The sequence below is a fragment of the Triticum urartu genome, chromosome 2A (genome assembly GCF_056163025.1).
Source record: "Triticum urartu cultivar PI428250 chromosome 2A, HENAU_Tu73, whole genome shotgun sequence".
Taxonomy (NCBI): Eukaryota; Viridiplantae; Streptophyta; class Magnoliopsida; order Poales; family Poaceae; genus Triticum; species Triticum urartu.
The window spans coordinates 410,491,022-410,505,037 of NC_141874.1; the positions used below are offsets into that span (position 1 = coordinate 410,491,022).

A 14,016-nucleotide genomic window follows, 5' to 3' on the forward strand; every position below is an offset into this window, starting at 1 on the left:
GGGAAGAAGCGTATTGTGAATTTACACTTTCAGTTTTTTTTCAATATGTCTATATTTTTTCCAAAATCCAAGATGGTACTAATCTATCTATGTTTATATGTATATAAGAAAAACCTGAGAAGGTAAATCCTCTTTCTTTCCGTGTCCAACTATGCCAGGTCGTCCGTCGTCCGTACTATGCCAGGTCTTCTACGTCGTCCCGCACACATCCGACTTCTTTTCTACCGGTGCTGATCGGACTGCTTTTCATACCGTCCGATTTTTTTTGTATAAAAGTGTAGGCACCTATAACCTCCGTACCTGTCCTCTCGCTCCGTCCACGAAGAGGAGAGGAGTATCTGCCCTATGGACGCCGTCGCCGCACTCCTTTGTTGTCGTCGGACACCGACCCAGAGGTGCTTGCCCCTCGAGGTCGCGTTGACGCCGACTCGGCCACCTCCTAGGATGCGGCTCCCCAATGACACCGCGGCCCCAGGGTTCACACCGGTGCCGCCTCTCCAGTCCTGGCTTCAGCCCCTCTCACCGTAAACCTCAGCAATGGCTCCTGCCCACGCCAATACCCGCCGCCATGAGCTGCGCACGGATGCCCTAGATGGCAGCTACGACGATGGCCGAGACGCTTATCCTCCACCGCTACCTCCTGAGAACCCGTGGGCCGTGGCGAGCTCCCTTCCCAGTTCCCACTACCCCGCCACCCTGGCCGGCTCGTGCACGTGACCATGGTGATGTAGGTTTGCAGGGGATATGAGTTGCTCTGATTCCTGAACCCGTAGAAGCAGTGTCGCCTAGCTGGCGATGCGGCAGGCACAAGGAAGATCCTATACTAATCTTTCCCATCCCCTTGCAGCAAGCTGCGTAGGCCCCCGCCACCGGGTCACAGCCTGAACGGAGCCCCAGTTGGCTCGCCCTTGCTCTCCACCTGTGGCGCCGGTGGCGTGTGCGCAACGGATGAGGCCCCGCACTCACGCTGCCGCAGTGTGGATGGAGCTCCGCCGAGTCCATGAGCTCCCGAGCCGGGCGACGGCGCGTATTGATCTGAAAAAGGCCACCAACCCAATGCAGCCTCTCCCCACTCCCTTTCTTCTCCATATTATAATATCCTTTGATATCAAGTTCTAGCTGCACATTAACCGAAGCATCTCTTTTCTGATCAGTTATACATCAAACAAAGCATCACTTTTCTGATCAATTAAGGAAAACATGTCAGGATGGTTGATGCTTGATGCAGCGGAGAGTCGCATGTGCATTGCCGACAGTTTCAATTTAATCGGGCTTCCGACTGGAGGAACAGAAGCGACTCTCCGTTCTCCAGCCATTAAGTTCATTACTGAATAACAAAATCAGCTTCAGACCTAAGGTTTGATCAGGAAAATTCAGCTATGTCTATCTATGTGCATTGGTCTTAATTTTTTTAGATGAGCAAATTGTCTACTTCCATAGGAAGTGGATGGGATGATCTACATAGCCTCCTGCAGCACCGGATTCAAGGAATCAGTACAACAGTGTGGCCTCTTACTAGACAGTTTTCTTCTCTCTGCTTTCGAGAATGCTAGACACTTTTCAGTTTTCTTTGATGCTGATCTAAATGTTTAAATATCTGGATGCGTTTTCTTGAATACAGGTTCGATCTTTGATTATCTGCATAGTATATCTAACCACTCTGACTTTCCTTTATTATTAAGATGCATCAAATCGCAATCCCCTCCGAGAGGAAGGGCCAACTCAAGTAGGTATATACATCCATTGTTTTAAGCAGTAAATTCAGAAATCTGAATTGAACTAACTGATTTGGCTTATGTTCTGTAAATGCAGCATCCATGTACGAGAATCTCTGTAATGTAGTTATGTGAACTAGAGGTGGTTTTTAGCAATGTACCTCATACACGGCTGGTTGATGATAAAGATATCTCAGGTTTGCCTTGATTATATTATAAATTACGCAAATCTTTTTAGAAACAGGAAAGTTAAGTTTAAATTGCGTAAAACAGGAAAGCGAACGAGTAGTTTGTACCTCATACATGGCTGGTTGATGATAAATCGGAACTTAAAACATATGGGTTTTACAAGCATCACTTCTTGAACATGCAAAAGATAAATAACAGCTAAAGTTTCATGGACTACACCAGTTTCTACAGCTAAAATGTCTACCATTGTTGAATCTCTATTACTGTGGAGTAGCATGTTTTGGGGCATATACTTACTTACATACTTTGTTCCTTTAGAGTAATATAATCTTCTCGATGTGTTAATTCACTTATTTTTCACACATGATGAATCCATAGTTGTTCGATTTAGCCAGAATAATCTCTTCTTTGTTAATAATAGTTTTATATAACATTACTTATATCAGGTCAAGTAGCCTCTCATAATGAAATACTGCATTTTTTTGCCGATCTCTCTCGAAATGATTGTTTACAGATAAAATTATTTGTAGAGATGGAGGACCTCGTAACCGACCATGTTGGGAGCTTGTGAAGAAATAGTATGTTGCTGTATGGAGGAATCCTTTAAATAACTCTTGCTACATGAGTCAGTGATCCTGAGGCAAACCTCCACTTTGTGATAGTGATGATAATTCCAGATAATGTTTGGTATTTTTTAACCCATCTAATCTACTTTTATTAGTTAAGCCTCAATTTGGTTTGAACATTTGCAATAATACTAAATTCATAAAGATGATCTTTACGGTTTAAATAAACTGTCTATGGTTTTTCTAGAATTGTTCTGAACATTGGCATAATTATACATTCATCTCTTGCGGAGTAGTCTCATGATTTTGACTTATTTTTTCCTTGTTGGTGATTCCTAAATGTGTGATACTGATACATATTGCAGTTTCGTTTCAGATGCAACCTTCAACTATAGAGGTTTCAGTTTCCTGATGGCCGATTTCTTCTTTGCGAGTCTTCCTTTTTCTTATGTTCACAAGGTGTACAATTGTCTATAGTATTTGCCAAGTTTAATCTAATGTCTAGATAAAAAATTTGCATGCCAGGAAATAAGAAAGTAGGTATTTTAAGGTGAACTTTGTATGAATCCTCCCACTCCCGCCAACCCATTCTTCAATTAGTTAGTATCCTCAAGTCACGATGTATCAATTTTGCCATGCAAGACGTTATGATAAAATAGAGGATGTAGACTGACTATGGGTCTTGAGCCTTGCTTATTGGGATGGATGTATGTGATTGTTTTTCTGCCGTTGCAACGCACAGGCATATTTCTTAGTTTACTTTATACCCGTTCCAACGCACGTATACACACACACACACACACACACACACTAGCAAAAGGGCCCCTGCGTTGCAACGGGTATAAAATTAGTTTGAAAGTTTGTGTGTGCAGCTCCCAATCCATCTCCTTCTGCCTTGTCTCATCTTCCCTTTTTATTTGAAACTGTTGGGCAGTGAATACTACAATTGCAAAGGCCACGATAAACTGAACATGTTTAATTAGGATTGCTCTTAGCCTCAAACATATTCTCAACATAAAAGCATTGATTATAAAGTGTCAATCCAATGATGGTGACCAAGTGAAAAAAAGAAAAGAACTTCCAAGTAATTCTAGACGGACGGAGTATGTCAATAACAAAGAGATGTCACACATACTACTTAGTAGATTCAGATACACAACCAAGGTTGTGCAGAGCTATTCCGTTAACTGTGCCAATTAAATGAAATAAAAAGAACCTGGACCTTTGCTCATATGCATCAAAACAATATGTAAAGGGGTAGTTTCACGGAAAAAAGATCTAACAAACATAGTGTTTCAGGCCTCGAAGAGGTTGACCTGGATGCCCTCGGTCTCCTAGACCTGGCGCAACATAGTGTTACACATTGATCTGCAATTCTGTTGATGACCCTCAATAGTGACTTGCACATGGCACCATGGCTAGGCATTATGTCAAATAGAGGACCAATATTACAAAGAACGAGACATCAAAAATCATGCTGATAAGTGATAAAACGCATAACCTGCTCTGCCATGATCATTGAGGGGGTATGGATGGCAGAGCTAGCTGGACAACATCTCAGATGATGCATGGCGGTGGCATTGCCAACCTTGAGCTTCTGCCCAAGCATGTGGCAATTTCAGTCATCATTGGATTATGATCTGGGATGCTTAACCTCTCGGGTAGTGCAAAAGACTTTGATATACAACCTTGGTGTAAGGTTTTAGGCATTATTGCCATTATGTAAAAATTCATAGAAATGTAAGTCAGCAGGAATTCCATCTATACTAATACTTATAGGAGTTGCTATATTACAAACTTAAAAAAATGTAATAAGATTTGGATTGCTTAGCACGTCCATGTTATAACCATAATTCTACACATTATGTACTCCATTCCCTTGTCTTAATAGTATTTCGGCAGAGCTCCTGCTTGGTTCTTCGGAAAATAGAAAACTCACACATTGCCATTGGCAAAATTTAAGTTGGGAATTTGAGTCTGGTATCATGTAAGTTGTGCTTGGTTGACTAAAAAAATGTACTAATGTCTGTTTGATGACAGATACCAACATGTTTATGAAGGTATAATATCACTCCGCTTAGTCTGATACCAGAATTAGTATAAAAAAGTTTAGGTTGATTTCTTATTACCAATTCAGAAACTGGAGATAACGTTAACTTGGTTGGTGATGTAGGTGATGAAAATTGCGCTTCATTTATTTGATTATCTGATTCTGAACCAATCGATTCAGAACATTCAGAAACCATAGATGATGTGGAGATAGTAGGTGATGACAATGGATGACCCAAAACACTGCCCTGACCGTAGATGATGTGGAGATTGTAGGTGTTGACAGCTGGCCTGAAAGGGATCTTAGATAAAGAAAATAACATTCAGTTTTGCTGACATGCCATTGGAAATAAGCTGGACAAAGAGAAAACAACATATTCTTCTAGTTCCCAGTGGCCTATTCTTGCACTACACCACATATGCACTACAAATCCCCACAAGTAATAGACCCTCGTACCCTTCAATAGAAAATACCCACAAGTGATTCATGTTTACAGGCTGGTATTCTCCTGGCTTCAAGTACCACTTGATTTTTTTAGCTATTTTACAAATTCGGAAGGTCCTACCATGGTTGTATGGTTATTTTGTGCCTAAGAATTTAAGAGAGTCAAGCACGTTTGGTGGCTATTCCCCTTTACTAAATCTACTGCTTTGATGGTTTCAAAACCCGGTTCAGGTTACAGCGTACAAGTCAGTAAATTAGATATTGTCATCTCAGTACATCTGAAACTCTAAATAATAACACAAAACAAACAATGTTTTGCAGTCAGCATGTAAACTATAATAAGTATTGTCAACCTCAAGCTCAACAGAAAGCAGGAGTTAATCATATGAAGAAAGTAGGTAGATATCCACCCAGCAAACAAATTAACAATTCTGAACTTTTGACAAAACAAATAGTACTGAAGAACTGCCCTAGCTACTCAACAGCGACACGCCTTGTCGGATGTGGAGACCATCAAGTTGTACGTGCTGATCCAACTAAGAATGCTTCAGTATGTAACGCACAACAATGCAAAGAAGATTGGTAGATGGTAATTTTGCGCACAAAGAACAATGACAATTTGCTCTACTACCGGTTGTAAGTTAACCTAATCGATCTGTAGCACACCACAATGCAAAAAAGATTGCTAGATATCTATGCTTTTTAACACCACAACCAGGAGGAAATCTTAATTAATGTTTCTTCATATAAGACTGTTATATCGGAGGAAGATGATCAAGACAAAAATCCTAAATAAACCAACCGAGATCAACTAAAGAGGTAATTACTGTTACTTGGAGCAAGTATGTGTGAGTAATTCGAACGTAGACTTCCGGTCAGCAGAACGGCGAGATGATGGCCAAATGGAGCAGTGTGGAGGTCAACCTAGTTGCTCCTATGAAAAACCAGCTGCAGAGTATCAAAACGAAAAGGCAGTCAGCTAGCCCCAACGGCGGATTAATGGACGCTTGCATTTGGCTTCAGATTGAAACATCATGTTGCTTGCCTTCTTGCGCACAAGGGTGGTGCAGACATTCTCGACTTCCTGCAGCTCCCGGTGCATCGACGGGCCGACATCTAGCAATAGAACCAGCCCTTCCTAGATGGCAATCGGCAAATCAAATGCGTCAGCGTACTGCAAGAACAACTTACTGTTTGCCTGCATGCGCCTGTAAAATAGTACTGTATCTACACGTGGCGAGAGGAGATGCGTGCCCTCCTCCACTCGTGGCCGCCGGCAGCGCTGCCTCTTCCCATCCTCAACCTCCCGCTCGCCGACCCCCTCCCTCTCCATCCCCGGACTCGATCTTGCTGGCACCTGCCCTCTCCATCCCCGTCCGCGATCCCGCCGGCGCCACCCTCCAATCCCCTTACTCGAGCCCCCTCGTCTCGAGCACAGCACACCATCCCATACTCTGCCTCTGCGCAGATCGGCCCGCTCGAGCTCCGGAGCCGAACGCAAGCGCTGCACCCCATCCTCTGCCTCCCGCGAGGTCCCGACCAGTTGGTGGAGGGGAGCCGTGAACGAGGGCAGAGGTAGGAGGTGGTTTACGGCGGCGCTGGAGGCAAACTCCGTCTGGGATGGCGAGGGCAGTGCAGATCTAGCGCGGGAGCATTGGGGATGGGTTGCTCGCGGCCGGATCTCGCCGGATTCGAGCACGGACGACTTGTGGCGGCGGCTGTGGAGCTCCTGGCGTCCTGAAGAGAGGGAGATTTGAGGAAGAGAGAAGAAGGAAGGGGGGAGAGATGCATGGTCCGGCAAGGGTCCAGTCGCCGGCGGCGAGGCAAGGTGCAGGAGGTCCGGCCGGCGCGGTCAGGCGCGGGAGGGAACTCGAGGGGAGCTAGGGGAAGCGGGCAGCGGGGCATACGGGCTTGGCTCGGGCAGGCTCCGCCCAGGATGGGTTTCCTGGGGCCGATTTGGACCCCGAAATAGTTTGTCCATATAAATTGTAAAAGCGTATTATGACATAAAAAGAAAGCGTATTATGACGGTGAACCCACGGAGTTAATCCGTGCTTTATTATCCGGGATAGACTAGCAAAAATACCCGTGCGTTGTAACGGGAGAAAATAATTTTCTTAACATAAACTAATATAATAATAATTATTTAATTTTTGATCAACGTGAATTATTCCCAAAATCAAAAAGATTTGTGTTTTCAACCATACTGTCTTTGCAAAAACAATTAATGCGTTCATGGATTTCCTAGTTCTGGAAGGAAAGGGGTTGAAGGAGTAGTGGAGTAATGTCAGCTATTGATGTTCTGTTCATGGTGTGAGAGAGCTTTGAAACTGTAATAACTTGAGGCTCACTGATCTAAACTCTTACGAACCAGTCTAACAAAGTGACACAAAATATTACATAGGAGCGACATTTCAATGACTGCGTCGAGGTGATGATAGAATTTGCAACCTCTAGTTCACGTCCGTGGATGGCATGGATCGCGGTGCACGGCAACAAGAATAACGGTCGGGCCTAGGACATAGTCTAGGAGATTGACGACATCTAGATGAGTATATTGGTGTGTGTAATTAAAAATTCATAAATTGAATGCGAGGTAGGCTTGAGACAATTGACATGGAATGAATGGCAAAATTAATCATTCACGAAGCGCGAGTCAAGCTGGTGTTTAGATTTGTGTTTTCAACCATACTCTCTTTGCAAAAACAATTAATGCGTTCATGGATTTCCTAGTTCTGGAAGGAAAGGGGTTGAAGGAGTAGTGGAGTAATGTCAATTATTGATGTTCTGTTCATAGTGTGAGAGAGCTTTGAAACTGTAATAACTTGAGGCTCATTGATCTAAACTCTTACGAACCAGTCTAACAAAGTGACACAAAATATTACATAGGAGCGACATTTCAACGACTACGTCGAGGTGATGATAGAATTTGCAACCTCCAGTTCACGTCTGTGGATGACATAGATCGCGGTGCACGGGAATAAGAATAACGGTCGGACCTGGGACATAGTCCGGAGGTTGACGACATCTAGATGAGTATATTGGTGTGAGTAATTAAAAATTCATAAATTGAATGCGACGTAGGCTTGAGACAATTGACATGAAATAAAAGGCAAAATTAATCATTCACGAAGCGCGAGTCAAGGTCGTGTTTATCTGAATGGATTTTTATTGTTGTTGTGCTCGTATGTGTTCGGCTAAAAGAGGTCTAATTGTTGAAGGCGTGAAAAAAACACGATCAAATATCGGGTATGTGCGTGCACGTCCATCATCGCGCATGTGAATATACTTGCAGCCCAAAGGTCCATCCTTCCTTTTAGTTCGCCTCATCCTTTCCTTTTTAATAGGAATTAGACATCCCACAATTCCGTTCCAGGAATTTATTCTTCCTTTTTAGTTCGCCCAATCCTTCATTATAGCGCAAAGACAGCCACAATTCTGTTTGACCATGAAGATCCTTCCTTCCTTCCTTTATACCCCCTCATCACAAGGCCCATAATCTTTCCTTTTAATAGCCTCATCCTTCCTTTTTTAATACCCCAAAGACAGCCCGCAATTTTGTTAAATATGGAGATACATCCTTCCTTCATACCGACAATTCACACCGTTGTCTGTAAGGCTTCTTTTTGATATTACGTGAAGCATCCATGTCCTATACAAACTGGTATAAGTATATCTAAATGAGCGAGGTGATATTATTGAACATCAAATAACGATAGCTGAGTTGGTTGTAGTCGCTACCTATTTGATAAGGGCTTGAAGTCACGAGTTCAATCTCCAACTTTAACATTTTTTTCCAGCGTGGCTCGCGGCCAAAATAAAAGGCCCATCCATGGCCCATAAGAGAGGCCAGCCGTGGAGAGATTTGAGGGCCCAGCAGATTGTTTGATCGACACGGATGTAAATTTTGATTGAGACTGACTTCACGTATATAAACTGGTATAACGGTTTTTTAGTACCACCTCGCGTATATGTTTTAAATTCAAATTGAAAGCGTAAATTCACAGGAAGAAGCGTATTATGACAGTGAACCCACGGAGTCAAATCGTGCTTTATTATTAGGAAAAGACTAGCAAAAGGGCCCGTGCGTTACACCGGGTGTATAAAAAATAAATATATGCTTAGAAGTTGAAAAAAAATTACCACTAAAACAACATTGCAATCAGTCAAACAACATATCATAACAAAAATTTCAAACGATTTTGGTTTAAAATAATTTTCAAACGATTAATGTTTTTTCAATTTGTAAATCCCGTACCATTCTCAGAAAACAAACTAATAAGTAAACATGGATATGCTCTTACTTGATTTTCCACATGGCAATTTGAAACAATTTTTGTTATCAAAATTGAAGTACAATATCAAAAGTATTGGGATAAGATTTCCAATCAAAATTGATGAAGGATTTCAGTTTAAATTGTTAACAAACAATGCAATTATTTCTCATTGATGCATGCCTAAGGCTCAAACCCAAGAATAGCCATGCATCCATAGTGAAGAATAACCATTCAAACCATCAACAAATTCATTCAAAAAGATTGGCTGCTTGTACTTCATTTAGAAATTGCAACAAAGAGTCAAGTCATGGGCCTAGGTAAGTTTCATAGCTTCAGAGATATTTCACTTAGCTAGAAAAATAATAGGAAACTAACAAAATGAAGTTAAATCAATGGTCATGGCCCGTTCTTCTGTCCAATTTTGACAAATTCTATATGAATATGGATAAAGGAAGGTAATATTAAAAAAAATCTAGTGCACTCCGTATCTTAAAAAGTCACAAATATGGTTACTCATCCCGCAAAAATGGCTACTTTCCTCTCTAATGATTGTTCTTGTGATTGTGTAAACATAATGTAATTGTCGTCGTGTCTACCAGAGTTTCACTAAAAAGGAAAAACATGAACAATGAGCTAAAATCAGGAACCGAAGAAGAAAATTGTGGAAGTTACAATCTTTTGTTCAAAATTGTACAATTAAAATATGCCCGTGCGTTGCAACGGGTGAAAAACTATTATCCCCGCATGGACTCATCCTCCTACTAAATGAACACGTTTTCAAGACTCACAGTAAAGATAAAAAAAACTTTGAAATTGTATACTAAAATGAGATGAGGACTTTTAAAATGCAATTGAAACTAAAAGGGCTACGATGCCAACATGGCCTAATTTAATAAAAGCATCCACTGTAGTTTTCGTCCTATAAAGGCAGCCTTCATACACTTCAAGCATCAGAGTTGTTGTCTCCGAGCTTGATATCCCTCTAGCCTTAAAGTACATCTCCAACAAATGGAAAAAGTAAAATCAGTTGGTCTCACATACTGTATCTGAAAGCGTTGTAGCTGATGTGTTTATTAAGGTATCGATTAGAAGCAAGCCGATCCAAGACAGTCGAACAACACAAAACGATGAGTCAAAAAAGTGAAATCACTGTTTGGAACAAAATGATAAGAACAAACCAATATTTAAGAAATTATTCCAATGCAATTCAGGGTTCGTCTCTGGTAAACCTTTTTTTCTGGACACCGTTTCAGGTGAGCTACCGACGTGTGAGACTTGATGAGGCTAATTTGATGCGTGCTCCATGATTGATTATTGGAATGACGACCAGGTTTTTTCTGTTTCAGATCAGCCATGACATACATGTATGTGATGTTCGGATCAGCCATAGGCCATGCGTGCGTCGAGGTTTAATTAGGAGCAAAAATCCCACGAGTCAGCAGTAGCATGTTAGCTCAGCTAGCCAGAGGCTGCAAAAATCCATCCCGCCTCGCTGCATCACCCGGCCTCCGTCGGAGCTCGCCATCTGGACACACCAATCCCTCCTTTTGCCCTCTACTTGTTTGATTTCCAAGCTTGCTTGTTGGTTTGCTAAGCAACATGTATATAGACTGGACTGATTCGATCTAATGAAGCGAGGTGGGACTATTCTATGGATGCACGATAGTGGAAGGGCTGATCAAACTTTCGCAACTAGGATAAACCAATAAATCGTTGATCGATACTGGCTGTGTGATGGCGACCAGGGCGGTGAGGGTCGGCGTTGAGCACGAGGCCGTGGGCCGGGCCGCCGGGGACGGTCAGCTCGTCCACGTACCCGGCGCTCAGGGACGCATCCGTCACCGGAGCTTCGGCGGCTGCGGGCGGTAGATGAGGTACACGGTGAGCACGGTCACACCGATGACGACCATCGCCAGCCAGAACAAGATGCAGCAGAGAGTGAAACAGAAGGCCGGCAGCTGCCTGGCTTTGCCTCCAGCGAGAGGAAGCCCGGGGAGCCTTTCCGGAGTCCTCCTCCCTGGCGTCTAGCAAGATGTCCTGGGCTCCTGGCGGCGTTTGCAACGGCGACCCCTGGTAGTCATGGTGCTGGTGCTGCTTCCCGCCAACCTGACCTTCGCCAGCAACTCCAGCGTCACCCAGAACACGCTCCAGATCACCTCGGACAGCAACAGCGCCAGCGGGCCCGACAACTTCCTCGTCAACCAGACCGACAACGTCTTCCTCTCCTCCCCGTTCGTCTTGTGGGCCTCTGAACCCGCCGGCGGCTGGTACGTCGCCTCCTTCTCCACCGTGTTCCGGATCAACCTCTACCGCACCAACGCGACAAGCAAGGGCGAAGGCCTCACGTTCGTCATCGCGTCCAGCGGCGGCGGCCTGCCCCCGGCAGCCACGGCGGGTACCTGGGCCTCACCAACGCGTCCATGGACGACAACCCCGCCAACGGGTTCGCGGCCGTGGAGCTGGACACGATGAAGCAGCCCTATGACCTCGACGACAACCACGTCAGCCACACGTGAACGGCGTCCGCTCCACCCACGCCGCCTCGCTCACGCCCTTCGGCATCCAGCTCGCCCCCATCGACACCACGGTCAACGACGGCTTCTACATGGTCTGGGTCAACTACGACGATGCGTCGCGGCGCGCGGGGGCGTACGTCGCCAAGAACCGGAGCAGGCACGGCGTGGCCTTGCTCGACGCGCCGTTGGACCTCTCGGCAGTGCTCCTCGGCAAGCGGGCCTACTTCGGCTTCTCAGCGTCCACCGGCGTCAAGTACCAGTTCAACTGTGTGCCCATGTGGAACATGACGGCGGAGAGGCTCCCCGGTTTATATGGGCTGTTTCTTCGCTTGGCCTTTTCTCGATGTGTTGTTTCGTTCGTTTTCTTGGTGCCGAACGATCCGAGCGAAATCTATCAACGCTTTAGTACCACCTCGCATATATATGCTTTAAATTTAAACTAAAAGCGTAAATTCATATGAAGAAAGCGTATTGTGACGATGAACCCACGGAGTCAACCCGTGCTTTATTATTAGGGATAGACTAGCAAAAAGGCCCGTGCGTTACAACGGAGAGAAAATTGACGTGTTCATCAAAATATCCACATGCATGATATGATAGCATTGAACGACATACAATTTGCTATAGCACAGATTGACCTCGCAACGATATACGTCTGACTTTACATCAATGTTGGTCGTTCTTACCGTGTTCATGTGGTCGGCTTTGCGACATCGTCCTTCTGACTTAAAATACCATCAGCCGTCCTTGTAGGGTATGCATAGTCGGCTCGTCCTTCCGACTTAAAATACCACCAACCATCCTTGTAGGGTATGCATAGTCGGCTTTGCAACACGGCAGTCCAACTTTTCTAATGAAAAATAATAGCGGCAAGCCGGCAACTGGTGTTGCATTGGCGTGCTTCCGCTAGATGCATATATAGGTCGTTCGGCCTAAGTGCGCCGCGTCCCGCTTGCAGCAGCATCGACCACACTTGCAGTGTCATGTACTATTCTGGTTGCAGCAATGAGGTTCGATCAATCAGATAATTTTTCGAAAAAAATGTAAATTTGGTTGCAAAAAAGCCATTCTTATATTTCCGTTCTTTTATAATGCGCCAAATGCTATTCTGGCTCTCCTACGGTCGTCCCAATGTGGGCCCCACGCTTTCTTCTTTCGTCAGTAAATCTCTAATTACATAGAGCCATGCAAAGCACGAGCATCCCTCTTCTTCTCTCTTTGGACATCCCTATTTCACTGCCATAAACAAAATCAAGAATACCAATCTAATCCTCATCCCGCCCATACGCGGCGAACCTCGCTACGGGGACGTCGGTCACCGGTCGCTACTGGTCATGTACATGCATGTCCTGGCAGTTGCGATCCCTGTGGTGATGCTTTCATGGTAACACATCAGAGACACAAATCCAAACGGCCGACTTTCACCAAACCAATCCCTTTTACTACTTAGGGATCAATTCCTCTTAATTTCCCCAGCCATGCACAAAACGCATTCCTCCCTGCATTAATTATTCTCTTAATTACAGACTATTAGGTAAAGAGCCTTGTTTTTCAACAGACAGGCATGCTGGCTCTATTGGTTGCGGACTTCGCTCCCGGAAAATCCTATATGACGCATTCTGCGTCAAGATGTCGACCTTTCGCACAGGAGGTCGCGATCTAGCGTTGCGATGGCCCGGCCCGTTCATGTGTTCTTCGTTCCCTGTTTCGGGAAGCTTCTAGTAGGAGGTTCCAGCCGGTCTTTTCCGGTTTGAGGAATCTTCTAGAAGGTTCCTAAACCGGTTCTTTCATTTCATTTTGTTTTCGTTTCGTTTTGTTTTTCATTTTTTTTCTGTTTCGTTTTTTCCTTTTTCTGTTCTTCTTTGTTTCCTTTTCAGTTTTCAATTTTAAATAAATTCAGAATTTCATAATTTGTTTGGAATTTCAAATTTAGTACAAAATTTCAAATAATGTTCGGAAAAATTGAATTTTGATCATGTTATTCAATAAATGATAAAAAATAAAAAATGTTCAGATTTTCAAAAAAAAATTCACATATAGGAAACTTGTTCTATTAATACAAAAAATGTTCGAGTTTCAAAATTTGTTCGCATTTTTAAACATGTTCAGATTTTCAAATTTTTGTTCACGTTTTGAAATTTTGTTTCTATTAATTTAAAAAATGTTCGAGTTTCAAAACTTTTTCGCATTTTCGAAATTTTGTTCACATTTTCAAACGTTGTTTCCATTAATTCAAAAAATGTTCGAGTTCCAAAACTT

At 43.6% G+C, this 14,016-nt stretch overlaps 1 protein-coding gene and 1 long non-coding RNA gene across 2 annotated transcripts; one reads left to right on the forward strand and one right to left on the reverse strand.

Moving 5' to 3' along the window:
• Positions 1-264: 264 nt before the first annotated feature.
• On the forward strand, positions 265-3,885 carry LOC147985287 (uncharacterized). Its single transcript, XR_015616576.1, has 3 exons — positions 265-1,912; positions 2,435-2,591; positions 2,847-3,885. It is a non-coding gene; the product is annotated as an uncharacterized LOC147985287 (long non-coding RNA).
• Positions 3,886-5,681: 1,796 nt separating this feature from the next.
• On the reverse strand, positions 5,682-7,032 carry LOC147985288 (ATP-dependent DNA helicase 2 subunit KU80-like). The gene is made up of 3 exons (XM_087544015.1): positions 6,187-7,032; positions 6,010-6,102; positions 5,682-5,912 (listed from the first exon to the last, which is right to left on the reverse strand). Exons 1-3 carry the CDS (start codon positions 6,295-6,297, stop codon positions 5,889-5,891), a joined length of 228 nt encoding a protein of 75 aa, XP_087400141.1. The 5' UTR covers positions 6,298-7,032; the 3' UTR covers positions 5,682-5,888.
• Between the last annotated feature and the right edge of the window lie 6,984 nt (positions 7,033-14,016).